The 18,204-nt window shown below is 44.0% G+C and overlaps 1 protein-coding gene across 1 annotated transcript in view; it reads right to left on the bottom strand.

The window, feature by feature from the left end:
• Positions 1 to 17,812, bottom strand: part of CYP19A1 (cytochrome P450 family 19 subfamily A member 1) — a 32,756-nt gene extending 14,944 nt beyond the window's left edge. Inside the window, exons 1-3 of the mRNA XM_004421577.3 lie at positions 17,473 to 17,812; positions 11,164 to 11,314; positions 88 to 242 (exon numbers count right to left, since the gene is read on the bottom strand). Of these exons, the coding sequence (XP_004421634.1) occupies positions 88 to 242; positions 11,164 to 11,314; positions 17,473 to 17,617 (451 nt within the window). The 5' untranslated portion in view covers positions 17,618 to 17,812. The remainder of the gene's footprint in view (positions 1 to 87; positions 243 to 11,163; positions 11,315 to 17,472) is intronic.
• Positions 17,813 to 18,204: the final 392 nt, after the last annotated feature.

An 18,204-nucleotide genomic window follows, 5' to 3' on the forward strand; every position in this document is an offset into this window, starting at 1 on the left:
ATTATTATTTCAAAACCATAAAGCAGCAGAATTGGAAAATGATTGCAAAATAAGGCACATTTGTAGACAAAAGAGCAGAATAATTACCTTTTAAAAAGAAAGGTCGAACAGCTTTCCAGAGGGCTGTGTTACTGTTAAATATGATGCCATTCTCATGCATGCCCACGCACTGCAACCCGAGTTTGCTGCCGAATCGGGCAACGTAGTGATCGTGTTTCATGACGTGGAACGTACTTGATGACCTGAAGAGAAAAGAAACCTTAGAGTCCATTTTTAAGGGTTGGGAGGGCTCATGGTGATGATTTTGACTAACAGGGGCTCTCTTAGCAAATGCATGTTGATCTAAATGCAATGCACGATTTCTAGCATTCAGGTTGAAGAAGCACTTCTGTTATAAGAACATCCTTCTCTAGTTGAAATAGTTCTACCTACTGAGTACCTGTGTAAACACCATCAAAGATAGAAAACACACACACAGTCATTCCTCATTTCCCTTTCTTCTCTAACTCCAAGTCACCAAAATACTACCCCCTACTGGGGTCAGAGCTGCAAGGCTGTTAAGAAGCTGGACCCTCCACAGTTGCGGAGTCCTGAGAGCCTCCAGCCTCCCAGGTACCACCCAGACCCACTCCAGACAGTGCTGCCCCTGCAGGAGTGAGCCTCAGGGTCGGAAGTTGCTGGAATTGCTGAAGTCTTACTTCTTTAGTTTGGAAGCAGCAGATCTGCCTGGTACCACCCATTACCCCAGATCTCTAATCAGGCCTGGCGCCTCCACTGGGTATCATTGTGGGCTTGAAGGATATCTTTGGGCACTTCTGGCCCTGGGCTTGGCTAGCTGGGCTGGGTCTAGAAGGCTCTCTGTGGTGGGGCCAGCAGCTATCTTGGGGCTCTGCATTCCGTCATGACTGATCAAGGTCTCCAGGGTCACAGAGTTCTCCCAGGGTATAGAGCCATTAGATAGTCCTGGATGTGGCAACGCTGGGACCTTGCCAATAACCCAGCCTTCCTTGAACTTCCTGGCTCCTCCTCCACTGTTCTGCCCTCCATCCCCCACACCATGCCTGAGGAGAGCTCTCAGAGGAACTGGGAAGGAGGCAGCTCCTCTGTCTCTTCCCTCCCTACTCATTTCCTCCTTTAGGAGCTGCTTCTTGCCCCCACATCCCAATCTAATTTGGGCATGATGAAGCTCTGAGAGTTATGAAATGGTATAAAATTCTAGCTGAAGAAGTCATAAGGGCCTGCACATGTGAGGAGAATATTACCTTCTTAGGACAGTGGTAGAGAATTCTTCTGTAGAGAGAGATTCACTTTGTTGAGAAGATGTTCTCTCTATCTCTTTTTTTTTGTGGGGAAGATTAGCCCTGAGCTAACACCTGTTGCCAGTCCTCCTCTTTTTGCTGAGGAAGATTGGCCCTGGGCTAACATCCGTGCCCATCTTCCTCTACTTTATATGGGACGCCGCCACAGCATGGCTGGACAAGCGGCCAGGATCCGGGCCTGCGAACCCCGGGCCCGCGAAGCGGAGTGCGCAACTTAACCACTCTGCCACCAGGCCAGCCCCTGAGAATATGTTCTCTTAAGTCTGCTTAGAAGTTAGCCTATGGCATTGGAAGAATAAATGGACAATTTAAATAATTTAATAATTGAAAGGATAAAGAATAGAAGGATAATAATTCTCTTCAGGATAAATGGTGGGGTGGGTTTGTTGGACCGTGTGCAAGCGGCACAGAGGAGGGAGGAGGAGAGAGAGCTGGGATGAATGCTATGTGTGTGAGCATCTGGGGAGGAGAGGACTCCTGGTTCATTGCTCAGCAAAAGAGGGGCTTTGGGAGAAAAGAAGCCTGTTGGGAATTTATGAAGTTGAGAATTGTGAGGTGGATGGAATAAGTTCTTTTTTTATCTATCGAGAGAAAAATTAAGAAATGCTGCAGTTGACTGCATTTCCTGTGGAAAGGGGCTGAGGTTGGAAAATAGACTAGTAAGCAGGCTACCTGGATGAGAGCTAAGTTATGGCTATGGCCTTGAAGAGCATGAGTCAGGAAACCGGAAGTCAAAGGTATCCTGAGTTGATAAGCTATAGGGCTAACTCTCACACGGCGATTAAGAGGTAGGGTGCGAGAAGACAGATGGGGTGGGGTTTATCAGAGGCCAGAGAGGATAATAAGCAGGACGTGTTGTGTTTTTATGTCCATTGTTTTCATAAATGCCAATATTGTGACACGAACACCACTTGGAGAAATCAAATGAGATTATCTAAAGGATACGGAAGGAAGTCAGTGCAGTGAGGAAACGAGGCAGACAGAATGGGGCAGAAGGAGGAGCAGGCAGCCAGACCCCAAAATCCTCACCCACAGGGGTGCATGGTTACGGCTGAGTGAGTGAGGGAAGAAAAGTCACATCTTAGTCACCTCCCTCCAAGGCCCAGCCTTTTATACATGAAGCTGGAGCATGGCACCTCTGCAGCATGGGGCCCTCAACCATCCTTGTACTGCTGAGCGGACAATAGGAACACAGAGTACAGAGAGGCCCACGGAGCTAATGCTCAGGCACAAACAAGGTCTCATTTATCACCTCTACCTCCCTATGCTAACAAAGCCTCTTCTAAGTACATTACCCAGACTCCTCTGAGGGGCATGAGAACAGGCTCTTCGGATTTCAAGGCCTACGTCACAGTATTTACATGTGGACAACACAGCCAAATGCAAACTCCTCTTAGGAAAACGTAAGTGTAGGCAGATTGACTTCTCTCCATATATATATATATATTTTGTGTGTGTGAGGAAGATCAGCCCTGAGCTAACATCCATGCTAATCCTCCTCTTTTTGCTGAGGAAGACCAGCTCTGAGATAACATCTATTGCCAATCCTCCTCCTTTGTTTTTTTTCCCCCAAAGCCCCAGTAGATAGCTGTACGTCACAGTTGCACATCCTTATTGCTGCTGTATGTGGGACGCGGCCTCAGCATGGCCGGAGAAGTGGTGCGACAGTGCGCGCCCGGGATCCGCCAGCAGCGGAGCGCACGCACTTAACCGCTAAACCACGGGACCGGCCCCCTCCATATATTTTTCTGCAACTTCAAACAATTTCCACATGAGTATATTCAAATTGATAGTCATTTTTCTTGGAGATAATGAGAAAAAGGGAACAGGAGCAGAGTTTGGGAATTAAAAAGAGGGTCAGAGTGGTTAGCAGAGAAGGAGTAGAGGTTTTCCGCAGTGCAGCTATGGGAGACGTGAAGACAGCCGAGGCAAGGTAAACTGTCATCAGTCTGTATCTCAGCTGTGTTAACAGGGCAGGAGCTGCCCACCAGGGAGTGCTCTGGTGGGGATCTGCCATAGGCAGAGCTAAAGCCACATAACTCTTCGACTTTGGGGCTTGAGAACTAAATGGCTCAGGTCTGCTAGGTAGATTAAAATAGATCCCCCAGAGCTTGTTCCACCTGAGGATTAGAAATTATCCCACGTCTCCAAGAAATTATCCCATGTATCCCATAGAAGATGGAAAGTATCTGCACAGTGCCCAATTGTGCAAGATGCATAAAATATTACTGGTGTTATCTTCATTTTAGACGTTATTTTTTTATTTTGGTGAACTTAATATTTAAGCAAGTTTTCACGTGTTCACTGCACCTTTGGTTCTTCCTCTCTACTTCTCCACTGAAATTTTGCTTTGGAACTGCAAAATCTCCTACTACGGGGGTTTTCTGAACACGTAACCCTCAGAGATGAGGAGTGGCTTCTACAGTTTTTGCAACTAGTTCTTACACTGGGCTAGAGTGGCCCTATTAACACTTGCTCCTCTCTCTCAAAGTTGACGCTTAGCTCCTAAAAAGATGACTTTGCCTAAATGAGGTTGTTCAGCTGATGCACATTCCCATAGAAGACAGGGGGCCAGAAGAGCTCTGCGCTGGCTCAGTAGACCAGGCTGTGGGCTAAGTATGAGCCAGACTCTCCATGTGTGACGGATTCCATAGTCCTCTTTAAACTTTACAAGCACGCCCCTGAAATAATGGCAGTGTCAAGGAATGAAAACAGAAATATTATGTGAATAAATTATTTACTTGATATCTATTTCAGGAAAAAGAAATCCTATTTTCAAATCAAAACACTCTCTATTAAGTCAAATATTCTCTTGATTTGATTCCAGCTAATATTCATCAAATGAACCCGAGTTTTGGACAAGTTTTCCTCTTCCTAGCAACGAAAACAAAAACAAAAATCCAGATGTTTCTATTTGTGTTGTAGGGAATTAGATTGACAAACAGCTAAAATTTTGTCCTGCACAGAAAAATCATGCTCTAGAAAGGACTGAAATTCTTATGAATTAATAGCTGTCAGGGGCCGGCCCGTGGCGTAGCGGTTAAGTGTGTGCGCTCTGCTAATGGCGGCCCGGGGTTCGGATCCCGGGCGCTCACTGACGCACCGCTTCTCCGGCTGTGCTGAGGCCGCATCCCACATACGGCAACTAGAAAGATGTGCAGCTATGACATACAACTATCTACTGGGGCTTTGGGGGGAAAAATAAAACTAAAATAAAATGAAAAATTAAAAAAAAAAATAGCTGTCAGAACACTGGCTTTTCTTACTTCCCTCTACCTCATTCTATAATTAAAGCAGAAAGTAAGTAATTTGTATACTCTTTATTCATAAACTCGTTTATCTACAAATTTCAAGTGCTTAGAGGACAAGCAGAACACTATTTTTCTGCTCTGACCCCTAGAGCTTGTGCTTATTGCATTAACCACCTTGGCCTGTCCATTTCTTTTGAGGAATTACTGATCAACTTAAAAAAGAGAACAAGAAACCCCAAACTTAAACCCAACAAAATGTTAGTTAGTAGAGCTAACTTTTACAATCAATGTGTCCTTTAGAGGGCACCAACATCTCAGTTATTTTGAGTCAGAGGCTCAGACTGAAAGGGACAAAGCTGGCAAGACAGGAGTGATACACACAGCAAGCAGAGTGTGACCGGCCGCTGATGAGCAATTTACAAAAAGGTCATTTATCAAAACTAGGCTGGCTTTATCTAACCAGAGTAAATCGGGAAAGTGAAGATGAGAAGGTTGGTGAAGAGCTAGGGATCCCAGCCCAGAGCTCTCCTGGCGCTCAGGAGCACAGGAGAGACCTCGCTCTGCCAGTGTGGGCCAGCCTGTAACATTAGTTGAGGGAGACGTTATACTGACTCTTTGGGAGAGTGAGGATTTCTCACCACGGAGGGGAGACCAAGTGAGTCCCCAAGCTCAGAAGGGACAGTGGGCGGTGTAAGTTGTCTGGTCCCTGGGGTCATTATTCTTCTTTAAACGTGACTGAAGTCAAAAGCCATCTCCGAAGATGGCAAACCTACTGTCTATTCAAAATGAAAAGTAGCCAGGAAGTAAGTTCTTGGATGGTAAGGAGGAAGCCACCCTCCTGTTCTGAGTTTAAAGGACTCACACATCTGAGGTTGGGTTCAAGAGTGACGAGTACTAGAAATATGGAGGACACAATTAATGGATCACCGGTAGCAAACATTTGAAAACACCTGCCTTGTGTAGACCTGTTCTGTGCCTGAGACTTATGTTCCATCAATCCCATCACCCATTCAGGGTCCTTTGCCTCTCTAATATCCTCCCTTACCCAGCTTAAATACTGGAGTCACTGCAAGAGGGAAACAATCCTTATAACACAGACATCTGAGTGTAACCACCCCAACCAAGTGATTAAATTTAGTGTCACTAATAGTGGGACAACATTTCCTCGTCTCCTGATGTGATGCAATGTGAAGTGCCTAGTACTACCAAGGAGGTATTATTACAAAAATGTTTAACCTGAGTCTAACTGAGCCTTTAGACCCAATTTTCAGTTCGTAAGAAATACAGGGAATAGAGGAATATGTTAAATGACACTGTAATGAAACGATGAGAAAAATTTGGATTGTGGGACATCCTATAAGACAATTGACGTGGGCTCTTCAAAAGGTCAATGTTATTGACCTCATCTAAACCTGATTTCCTCCCAAAGGCCCCATCATCATGTGATGATCCAAATATCATCACATCAGGGGTTAGGTCCTCAACAAATGAATTTCGAGGGGACACAAAGCTTCAGTCTTAACAGCATTTATGAGTGTCAAAAGATGTGGAAAAATATGGCCCCAAATCCAAAAGAAACATAACCTCTTGAATCTGACTGTTCATCCCTCCACCGCAAAACTAATTGACTATCTTGTTAAGTCGTCTTTCCCCTCTCCCCAACCCACTGAAGCAATTTCAAAACCTGTTCTACCTTGTACCCAGAGAATTATTTTAGAAGTTACCCTATTATTCAACCACCACTTACTCATCACCAAGTATTGGGATTTTGGTTGACAATATTACCCTGTTTTTTTTGAGGGGGGAAGGAAACATAATATTTACAATAAATAAGTATTTGCACAAATAAACATAAATTTTGCAATCTGTTAAAAAAAAGGTCAATGTTATGGAGGGAAAAAGTGGGAGGACTGCTCTTTTAACTTTCCTGTTCATTTGAACATATTCTTAATAGAAAGTTGGAAAAATATTTTATCATCAATCATTAAAATCTCTCCCTTCTATGCATCCTTAACTCCCTTAGCTGTCTCTTTACTTTGTCAGAATTGCCTGGTAAAACCTCAACCCTGGCTAAATTCAACTCTTAGCTTACTCTCTGCTTGCATCTGGCAGCTGAATGGGGCTGGGGAAAAAAATCCACCCATGCACGTGCACACGTGTGTGTACAAGTGTGTGTGTGTGTGTGCGCTGACAGGTCTCAGTTAAATTCAAGTGGGCCCTTAGCGCAGCTGGCAATTCTACTACATTTCCCTAGCCCATTCACTCTCTCACTCTTCTGTCTCCCGCATCCTGTCCCCTCAAATGCTCCACTTCCTTCCCACTCAGTCTCAACTAAAGACTTTATTTCCTATTTTAGTGAGAAAACAGAAGCAACTAGAATCTCTGCAAGCTCTAACCACGAAGATCTGTGCCCATATATTCAATCTCCCCTCCTGTTACTGTGGATGAACTTCTATGTCCCTATTCCAGGCCAACGCCATCCCTTGTCTCCTTACCACCTATTCTCAACAGAGAAGCCAGAAGGATTCTGCTGAAACATGAATAAATCAGATACGTCAATGTTCTGCTCACTCTTCAATGGCTTCTCATCTCATGCAGGGTAAAAGCCAGAGTTGTTACAACGGCCAGCAATGTCCAACATGATTGGCTATACTGTTACCTCTCTGATCTCATCTCCACTATTCTTCCACTAGCCACACTGATATCCTTGTTGTTCCTTGAACATTTCAGACAGGCTTCCACCTCAGTGCCTTTGCACTTGCTGTTCTTTCTGTCTGGAAGGCTTTTCCTCTAGATTTCTTCATGGCTTACTCCCTCACTTCCTTTAGGTCTTTCTTCAAATGCTATCTTCTTAATGAGGCCCACCTCAACCACCTATTTACAATTGCACTCCCATCCCTGCAACTGGCCCTCTCCATCCTCCTTCCCTACCTTAGTTTTCTATATAGCACATATCTACCTGATAACAGTGTGAGCAGCCATACTGGTTTGCCCAGGACTGTCCCAGTTTTAGCACTGAGAGTCCCACATCCTGGGAAATCCCATAGTCCCAGGCAAACTGAGATGGTTGGTCACCCTGCTGATAGATTATACATTTTACTTGTTTATTGATGGCATATTAAAAATATAGCCATATATTTCTCTACGACAGGAATTTTTGGTTGATTTGTTCATGATACTCAGTGTACATAGTAAATTCTCAATAAATATTTAGTGAATAAATGGAGAACCAATAATGACTGTCATAAGTTAGGATCACCCAGTGCTTAGTATATAGTAAATTCTCAATAAATGTATGTTGAAAGAATAAGCGAATGAATTCTCTATAAATTTATACATGATTAAAACAGATGTACAACTGTAACCTAATTAGTATGTTAATTGCTAACAGATATGCAAATATGACCCTAATTAGCATCTTAATTCGATGTACATGGATGCTATCTACATTCTTTTTTTTTGCATTCATGACAAAAGCTAATATACACACAAAACATATAGTCTCATGCACATCTTCTGTAGATGCTTATTAATTTAAAGCGTACTTGCCTGGGGCATCCTGCATACTTTATCTACAGATAATCAGACGGACCTTCCCCCAGAGCCCCAAGTTGTTCAGGCCACATCCCAGCAGCACTCACGCCTGACTTCTCCCCCTGAAGTTCTGCAGCCCTCACCACTTCGGGACTAAGCTGGTTGGAAAAGTTAGGCCATCATCTCTATACAGTTGTAATGACTACAGATCTCAAACTTTTCAAAAGGAAAAAAATCTGGCAAACTATTCAAATACAAATAAAAAGCTTTCTGAGCTCCAATGGGCTCTTTTTAAGAGGTACGGGTAGTTCTGGAAGGGACCTGAAGAGCAGGCAAGGAAAGGAGATGGGGACAAACATGTCCTATTCCCGCAGGGAGCTCAGCCCTTAATAACAAAATTGAGCCGCTCAGAGGCAATTAAGGAGAACACGGAGACTCCAACCAGTGAAAAGCCTGCGGGGACAGGACGAGGAAAGGACTGGGAGAGCTGGGGAAGGGCGGGGTGGGTTGTGTCCTCGTCTCCAGCATGAATCAGCACCTGACTTGGTCAGGGTTGCTGGGGTCACTTTCCTAATTATGACAGTAGAGTGGTCAGATGCCACCCGGCACTGGGAGGAGGATCCTACTTCAGAACCGGCTTTGGGCTTCCAGGGAATTTATCTGGTGGTCTAAGTATCTACTATCTAAGGGCGATTTCTGTTGTGGTCCTCTGGTCCTCTCTCACAGGCATCTTTCTTCACTCCAGGTCTAGTCTTACACCACCACCACCAGGGCTAGACTTAAGGGTAAGGCAATAAGACAAAACGACTCCAACCCTGCTTAGCTGTCTCCCCTAACCTCAGGGAAACGCCCCCCTGCCCTAGAAGCTTCTTCCCTTCTCTTCTCTCTCTGGATCAGAGGTTCTCAAGCTCTGCAGCACACTGGAATTACCTGGGGCGCTCTAAACACTACCGATGCCTGGGTCCTACCCCCAGAGATTCTAAAAGCTGGGATGTGGCCTGGGCATTGGGGTTTTTAAAAGCCCCCTGAGGGATTTTAATGTGTAGCCAGGGTGAGAACCACTATTCTAGATCCTGAGCTGTAGGCGGATGTCCTTTTGGATAAACATCCTGCGGTCACTTTGCCTGTCTGCTGAGGAAAATGGGTGTCAGGGAAGGCAGACACTGACCTGAGGAGGGCTAGAAGGCCACTTGCTGTGCTGGGGGCTGAGCAGGAGTGAATGTGCAAGCCCCCAAGCCCACAAGTCATCAGTCTCAGGACATTTCTGAGATTGTAGTCAGTTGCAAAAGTGAATAAAGTATTGATTTTTTTTTTAGTGAGGAAGATTGTCCCTGAGCTAATATCTGTGCCAATCTTCCTCTATTTTGTATATGGGACGGCACCACAGCATGGCCTGACGAGCAGTGTGTATGTCCGTGCCCAGGATCCAAACTCTTGAACCCAGGCTGCTGAAACGCAGCAGGCAAACTTAACCACTACGCCACCGGGCCAGCCCCCAAATATTGATTTTTAAAATGAGAACATGTCAAATTCACTTAAATGTGGCTGTCCAGAGCTCACTAGACCAAGAGAAGTAAACTTCAAGAGTAATTTCTGTCTAGCCATTAGAGCGTGGTTCTCAAACTTGTGTGCCTCTGAATCACCTGGAGGGCTTGTGAAAACAGATCGCTGGGTCCACTCCCAGTGTTTCTGATTTATTGGGTTAGGGTGGGACCAAGGAGGTGCGTTTCTAACAAGTTCCCAGGTTATGTTGATGCTGCGGGTCGAGAGACCACACTTGGAGAACCGCTGCATTAGCGTGTTGCACATGAACCTAATGAAACGACACTTCCACCTGAAGCTATTTATGCTTAGTTGTATAAACATGATCTGCCCGAGCTACTCTTAAAACACCAAACTACACAAAAGAGGAAAAAACCCAGGAAAAAACTGAAGTATTAGATTGGTCCAAAATAACATAAGGGGAATGTTAGAAATATTTGGAAGAATAACACATTTTTCTCCCCTACTCCCTTCTTACAGGTACTTGATTCAAAGAATTGGGCTTTGAGTTTACCACACAATTTTATGAAATGATGTCTGTAATCTTGGCCTGAAAAAAATCAGTGTAGTTTCCAGAAATGCTTCACTTATTTCTGGGTGATGGTCTATGTATCTGAACAAATAATTCTAATAAATCAGTAAAACACCCTGTGGTCAGTCTATTTGTGGGTAAAGCCCTATCAGAGATTATTAATGTAAAAACTCATTAATGAGACAGCGTTGGCAGAGAGCTTCACTAAAAGTCTAGTAAAGATAGCTGAAAGTCTAGTGAAACAGGCTGTCTTTGAAATTCTCCATTTTCTGTGATCAATAAATAAGAAAACTCGTATTCCACAAAGCCAGTTCTTCACGGTTGATGCAAACTTGGTTAACCCTGGAGTGAATTCAATCTGCTCAAGTCATCTGGAAAATATAACAATGCAGGTGGAGTGGGGGCAACATCATTTCTTTTAATAGGCCGTATTGTTCCTGGTTTACTTGAGAGCACTCAACTAGGACCCCGGCACACGGTCATAAATAGGACAGCTACATATGAATGAATTCTTCTTCTACTGTCTACCCTTCTAGAAGTGCTCATTAGACTGACATTAGAAACATATTCGCAAATTGGTAAAGTCAGATTTCTTTGTCCTCGGCAGTTTTTTTATGTGCTTACTTGTAGAGATAAGACCAAAATCTTAGGAAAGCAGAAAAGATAATACCTCTCCTCAAAGTACCTTTTGTCAAAACCAGATCATCTGGATTCTATTTCCACATTCACTACTCAGAGAGATTTTGAATAAATTCCCAACTTTTCCAGAGTTCTTTACCTATGTGCCTCTGGCTTCAAGCAAAGCCCAATTATTCCATTTGCCTACAGCGTTAGATTTTTACCTGGGAATCGCTTATCTTCATTTAAGCAGTAAAAACATAGCCTTAGACACAAAGATGTCAAGATATCAAAATATGTTTGTTTTTAGTAGGAAAAAACCCAGCCTCAATTTTAAAAATAGGTCTCCAATTATTAACAGACTCACTTGCTAATAATGAGTGTTTCCTCTCCACTTATCCAGACTCTCATGAATTCTCCATACATCTTGTTGTAGTAATTGCAGGCGCTGCCAATCCCCATCCACAGGAACCTGAAGTGGGAGATGAGGGGCCCAATCCCCATACAGTAGCCAGGACCTGGAAAGTCATTACACAACGGCCTTTTAGCAATGCCAAACGAGCAACTGCTTTAGGTTACTACAGTTCTTGTTCTTTTGTATCTAAAAATTATTTTAAAAAAACCAACAAAACCCGCTAAATATGAGGCTTTTCACCCCTCCATGAGTAAAAAGCAGTTCAGAGTCCCCACCACATTAGCTCTATTTGGCCTCAATCCTCTCAGTGTGAATGAACCAAGGTCTGTGTCTGCTACTTTCTTCCCATCTTAAGCAGAGTCAATGAGTTTCAAACACAAGTCAATCAGTTCGTCTACTTACAAGCCTGGAAACCAGGACAAGTGACAAGCTGACAGAGTTCTCTGGCTGCCTAGTTCTGTCTGAAAACTTTTGGTTTGAATGCGCCAGTTGACAAAATGGGTGGGTTAGAATTAGGTTGTGGTTTTGGTGTAGGCTTTTTAACTGAAAGAAACGTGGTCTGCAAAGATAATGTCCAGACAGAGAGCATCCATTTCTTTTTTTCCCTCAAAGAGGACTCAGTTTATAAAAAGAAACTTAAGCTAAAGCTCATTAGACAAAAATAAAGCAAAGAATTGAGGAATTAGGCAATGAGTCTATCTGATCAATGTCTGGGCTACAGTTTGAGTCCAGTGATGGGGTTTTACTCAAGAGTAGTGACCACTCACGTCCTTGCTTAGGAGGACCATAGCAGAATTGTAAAGAACATGAATCCAGCGAACAAGTAGGGAATTGGCTGTTGCTCATATGAGAGAACCAACTCGGCAGCTTGATTTTACCGGTGGTGGTGAAAAGCGAGACCAAAACTTTTTGGAATGGTTTTAGGGGTTTTCCTGTAAAGTAGTAGCTTTTCTAAATCTTTCTCCTTTAATTCCATTCTGTCAGTGAAACAGGTATGAAGCCAAACCATGAACAATTGTACAAGACAGTACTCGCCCTCCGAGGGCAAGAGTTGTGTAATAATCTAGATTATTGAAGCTTTTGCTTGAATCATCTAAATTGAATATTTAGACCCAAATTTGGCAAATAAGATTTAGTTTTTAACTTTGCAATAGCTGGGTTAATGTGGACAAGACTGTCAGCTTTTTTTTTCTTTAAAGTGAAGGTCTTTGTTAATATATAGAGAGCCAAAACATTTTCAAAGGGTTCTTAATCTTACAATTGTTCTAATAACACTATATTATAAGTAGATGACTGACTATATGAAAATAATTTCACTAAGTTCTTAAAAACATTTAAACAAGCAACTCGAATATGTATTTCCTGAAAATGTCATCAGATATACAGACCTCTAATCAATTGAAATCGGCATAATAACAAAATACTTTGCTGAATATTTGCAGCTTGAAACATTATAGATGCTCAATAAATGTTTCCATTTATACATAAATGAATTTCCATTCCTCAATAAATGAATTTTTAAAACTAATTAGACATGTGTATAATATAAAGGATGATGTTTTAAATGTCATCCTCATTTAGAGTATTTTAGATTGTATTTACATTTTGATAAAAATGGAAAAATATCGTTACATCACACACATTTAGTTCACATGAGGTCAAACGTCTGGCTATTTGGGAATAGACTTATTCAACAAACATTTACTTACGTAATAGGCCAGGCCCATGAGAAATGAAGACATACAAATGAAAGACTGCACTTCTCTCATTTTTTATCTAAAAGTTTAGCGTCATGGAGAAAGTCTTAATATTTGGGAACCACCATTCAAATTTAAGATACAACAGTGCAGAGCCGTATCTACTCAAAAAGGGAGATTGTGATGAACTTTGTTCAGGTTGAAAACCTGAGTATTCTAACCAGAAGAGAATCAGAGTTTGGGGTCCTTAGTGGTCAGTTATGTGTCAGCTTGATCATCCAACAAACACTGACTGAGACCCTACTGGGCATAGACACCAGCTCCAAGCTAGGGCCTGGAGATGATATGATAAGTACAACTATGTCCCCATCAGAGTCCTCGGCAGAAGAGGAGAGTATGTGGGGAAAAAGTACAAAATCAAATAATTACAACACAGTGTGATCCTTCCATTTACATGTATAACTTACAGCTTCCAGCTGGAGAGAAGAATGCTGTAGGAGGGGAGAATCTGTGGTAGGATATTAGGGAAATATTCTGGTTGCATTCACATTAAGCTGCACTCTGCTTCTCAGATTTGGGAATGCTCACCTAGGTGTGCAGTGATTTCGGGAGCCCCTTTCACACCCTAAGAGGAGCGATAAAAACTTCACTGCATTTTTGTGCAGAGACAGCCTCCATGAAGCCATGAGCTGGGACCTCTCCCCCAATGTCCTAATCAAGAAGCTGTTGCATTCCATGCTAGGTATATACCCTAGAGAAACCTGTACATGTGAATGTACATAGCAGCACTGTTCACAATAGCCCCAACCTGGAGACACCCCCAATGTCCATCAACAATAGAATCGGTAATTAAACCATATGTTCATGTAACTGTATACCATATGTACTACAGCTGCACACCACACGTGGATGAATCTTACAAGCATAATACTGAACAAAACAAGCAAGATAGAAGAATAAGTTATAGGATTCGATTGCTGAAACATTTAAAGCCAGGCAAAATTATTCTCTATTGTTCGGGAATGTGAAATTAAGTAGCAAAACTACAAAAAAGGAAGGGAGTGATTGTCACAAAATAGAAGAGTGTTTACCTCTGGGGGTGAGAGAGAGGGTGTGATGGAAAAGGCATAAGAGATGTTTCTGGGACGATGCTAACATCCTATTTCTTGTCCCGGACTGTGATGACATTTATTTGTGCACTTTTCTGTGAAATAGTTTTTTAATGGGAAAAAGAGGAATGTGTTGCCACTTGCTTTTCCCAGTGTCCCCCTCTGGGGACAGGGTGCTCAGGGCAGAGAGAGGCTCTGGGGGAGAGAACCCACGTGCATGGTGGAGGATGGCTGTGTGTCCTTGGAGAAAGGAGAGCTGCCAGGTGCCAGGTTACTGTGAGTCCTGCACAGAGATCCATGAACTTGGAGCAAGTCTCCTGAACTGAAATTTACAAAACCCCCAGTAGGAATGACTCTTTCCTCCCCCAGACCCTCATAGCCCTTCCTAGCACTAAGTCATCTGCCTATGTGTGTCATCTTTGTACACTCCTTGCCCCTCCCCACCCCACCTCCCCGCCCCGGCACGTGATATAGCAAGGCCTCTCAGTAAATACGGGTTGAAGAAGCTTAGATTTGAGTTCCAGTTTCATCACTTACTAGCTGTGCGACATCTACTCTCTTTAATTCTCAGTTTCCTCATCTGCAAAATAGGCATAAACACACCTATCTCACCAGAGTGCTGCGAGGATCACAGGAGAAAATCGGTGCGAAGCTGCTTTGTAAATTGTGACTGACTTAAGGGCTTTTAATCATTACACCTTCTCAACTCCCCTGCAGCTTTCGCTGACCCTGAGCTTCCCTGAAACCTATAAAATCAAGCCCAGAGAGCCAGTGATTCAAGGAAACTGGCAAAAGGAGTGGAGAAGTGTTGGTCAGCCAAAACCAGCAAGGCCAGATTCCTCACCTTCCCTTCCCCACTCAGGAGCCACGGGATCTCAGTCCGTGCCACCAGAGCTTTCTGACCAGACTTCACATTTTCAAAGGGAAAGCATGGAACTAGAAGCTCCCCGGCTAGCAAAACGATCATCAATGTGGGAATTTCTGGTTGCCCGCCGCCCCCCTACTCCCACTTTCCTTCCAGATGAGACGCTGACAAGCCATTTCCCTTCTCTGGGCTTTAACCCCTCACCTCTAATATGAGGAGTTTGACCTCCATGGTTTCTCATACTTGTCATAACGATATGCCTGGGCAAGGTGGATCACCTCTTTGGGACTCAGTTTCCTCTTCTGTCAAATGAAGCGGTTGGGCTCATATCCGTGGCTCTCAACCCTGACTGCTCATGAAAAACCACCTGGTGAGATTTTCAACAATATTAGCAACATGGTGGCCCCACCTCAGACAGGGCTGAGAATCACAGTACTACGCGATCTAACTCTCCATGTGTGACAGCATGATGTGCCTGCCCAGAAATGGTGGACAGAGGACCTGCCACCTAGGCTCCTGATGCGGAGCTTCAGGGATGCCAGCTCTCACACTGGCCCCCGTGGGTTGACCTCCTCACTCCAAGGTCCAAGGGAGCCGTATCACCATCTGCAGCATAAACATCTGGGGGGACGTGTTAAAAATACCCTCCACCTCACCTCCACCGTTCATGGACCCAGACCTGGGAGCCCACAGGAGGAGGGGAAATCCAGTGAGGGAGGGGCAGTAGTGGAGAAGGGGTTCGAGTTAAAGACCGTGGAAGAGTCTTCCCTCAGACCCCATCAGGGAGCAGAGAACAAAGTTAACTAAACGGTCCACTAAATTGGTCATTAAAGTAATGTAAGGCCGGCCCCGTGGCTTAGCGGTTAAGTGCGCGTGCTCTGCTGCTGGCGGCCCGGGTTCGGATCCCGGGCGCGCACCGACGCACCGCTTCTCTGGCCATGCTGAGGCTGCGTCCCACATACAGCAACTAGAAGGATGTGCAGCTGTGACATACAACTATCTACTGGGGCTTTGGGGGGAAAAAAAATTAAAATTATTAAAAAAAAAAAAAAAGTAATGTAAAATACCAGGCCGAGTCAGATAGAGAAATAGGCAGTTCTCTGGAAAATTTTAAAGAATCCAGACACAGGGCACTTGGCACCAGCCCCACACTCCCACTCTATTTATTTTTTTTTTGTGAGGAACATCAGCCCTGAGCTAACATCCATGCTAATCCTCCTCTTTTTGCTGAGGAAGACTGGCTCTGAGCTAACATCTATTGCCAATCCTCCTCCTTTTTTTTTTCCCTAAAGCCCCAGTAGATAGTTGTATGTCACAGGTGCACATCCTTCTAGTTGCTGTATGTGGGACACGGCCTCAGCATGGCCGGAGAAGCGGTGCAGTGGTGCGCGCCAGGGATCCGAACCCCAGCCACCAGTAGCAGAGCGCGCACACTTAACCGCTAAGTCACGAGGCCAATCCCCCACACTCCCACTCTAAATCACGCTGTGATGGGGCCCACCACACTTGGAAGTGTGTAATGACTATGTTCTTGAAATAAAGCCTTATCAGGTATCTTACGGGACTAGGGACAGACACCTGCCCTGAGGAATTTTCACTGAAAATTAAAGAAATGATCTGAAAATTCCCATAATTTTGAATTTATCTAATAGTGTGGAGTGGCCGGGGCTTCTACTGGGATTTTCTGGATAATTATATTATACTCTACTTTTTTGTGTGTGTGTGTGAGGAAGATCAGCCCTGAGCTAACATCCATGCCAATCCTCCTCTTTTTGCTGAGGAAGACTGGCCCTGGGCTAACATCCGTGCCCATCTTCCTCCATTTTATGTGGGACGCCGCCACAGCATGGGCTGACCAGCGGTGCGTTGGTGCGCACCCGGGATCTGAACCCGGGCCGCCAGCAGCGGAGTGCGCACACTTAACTGCTACACCATGGGGCGGCCCCTATACTCTACTTTTGATTGACCCACAGACCTTGTTGAAGATTCTGTCAGATTGTGATGTTCCAAGGGACCTGTAGTGGTCCCCATTCTTCTTCCACTGCCCGGGTCCCATCCAGCCTTTACGATGACACCACCATCACCCCACCCAGAAGAATAAAAAAGAAAATAAAGAGCGAGATAAAGAGAAGGAGTAAGTTCAAGAAAGGGAAAGGGCAGAGGGCATGGATGAGGCAAAGTGGGAGGGAGAAGGAAAGGAGTATAGAAGGCATTCCAGAGACATTTTCACCTTCAGAGCAAAATTGGAATGAATTTGAATCAAAAAATAAATAAACAAAAACCTGGAATTTTACCTTGCTCCACCTCATCTCTAACTTATTTAAAGGATACTTGTGCCAAGTCTAATTTACCAAAGTAAAGTGCAGACTGGAAAGCATTATCCAAGATATTTTTTAAGTGCTTTCATTTAAAATGTACAGATAATTGGCATAAAAATTTTCACCTGAGTCCTCATTTGCTAACATTGCCATGGGCTTCAGCCATCTCCCCAGAGTTGCCCTGTGTCATTTTACAAAATTTTCTTTATCCTCATGGACCAAAAGCCCAAGTAAACAATCTCCTTAGACACAAAACTAAATGAATGACTTACCTGGTATTGAGGATGTTTCCTCATGATTCCAAACCAAGAGAAGAAAGCCAGTGAGCAGCAGGATTGGCAAGGTGGCAACAGGCATGACTTCGGGCACCATGCTGGTGAGGTTATAACGCGTTGGGTTCAGCATTTCCAAAACCATCTTGTTCTCCTTGATCTCAGGCAGAGCAGTTTAAAGTCCTGTGGAAATCAGGGGGGCAGAAAAATTAGAGAATCCCCCAAAATGTATGTCTAGGACTCCCATTGCGTCAGAAGATGCTGTACTGTACTGATCGGCGCAGTGTTTTATAATGTGATCGGACACTTAGACAAGATAAATTTCTGGTTGCAAGTCAAAACAAGCAAGCCCAAGAGAGATCTTTCGGCTTGAAGTGCAGCACTTCTGACCTTGGTAGCCTCAGGTTCGTTTAGACGCTTGGTCAGATAGAACCTTATCATCTTGCCCTTGAGTGAGTAGAAAGTGATTGGATTCCCAATTAAGAGACGAATTTCTCACCAAAATACAACAAAATGAAGCTCTTTCCAGAGGTGGAGTCATTCCGTGACTTCATCAGCAGATTTTGTTTAGACAATCTTCTTCCCTTGAAGCCAAATCAGTGGAAGGGGGGGAAAAAAGCAATCCCCAACCTTCTTCCTTGCTCAAAATTACCTTCCCCAGAGAGTAAGCTTCTTTGGCAAGGAAGTTTTTCTTGGGCATTGTCGAAGTGTTCTCAGAGCCTCCCGTTAGGT

This window comes from Ceratotherium simum, chromosome 3 (assembly GCF_057802395.1).
Source record: "Ceratotherium simum simum isolate JZ-2026a chromosome 3, ASM5780239v1, whole genome shotgun sequence".
Taxonomy (NCBI): Eukaryota; Metazoa; Chordata; class Mammalia; order Perissodactyla; family Rhinocerotidae; genus Ceratotherium; species Ceratotherium simum.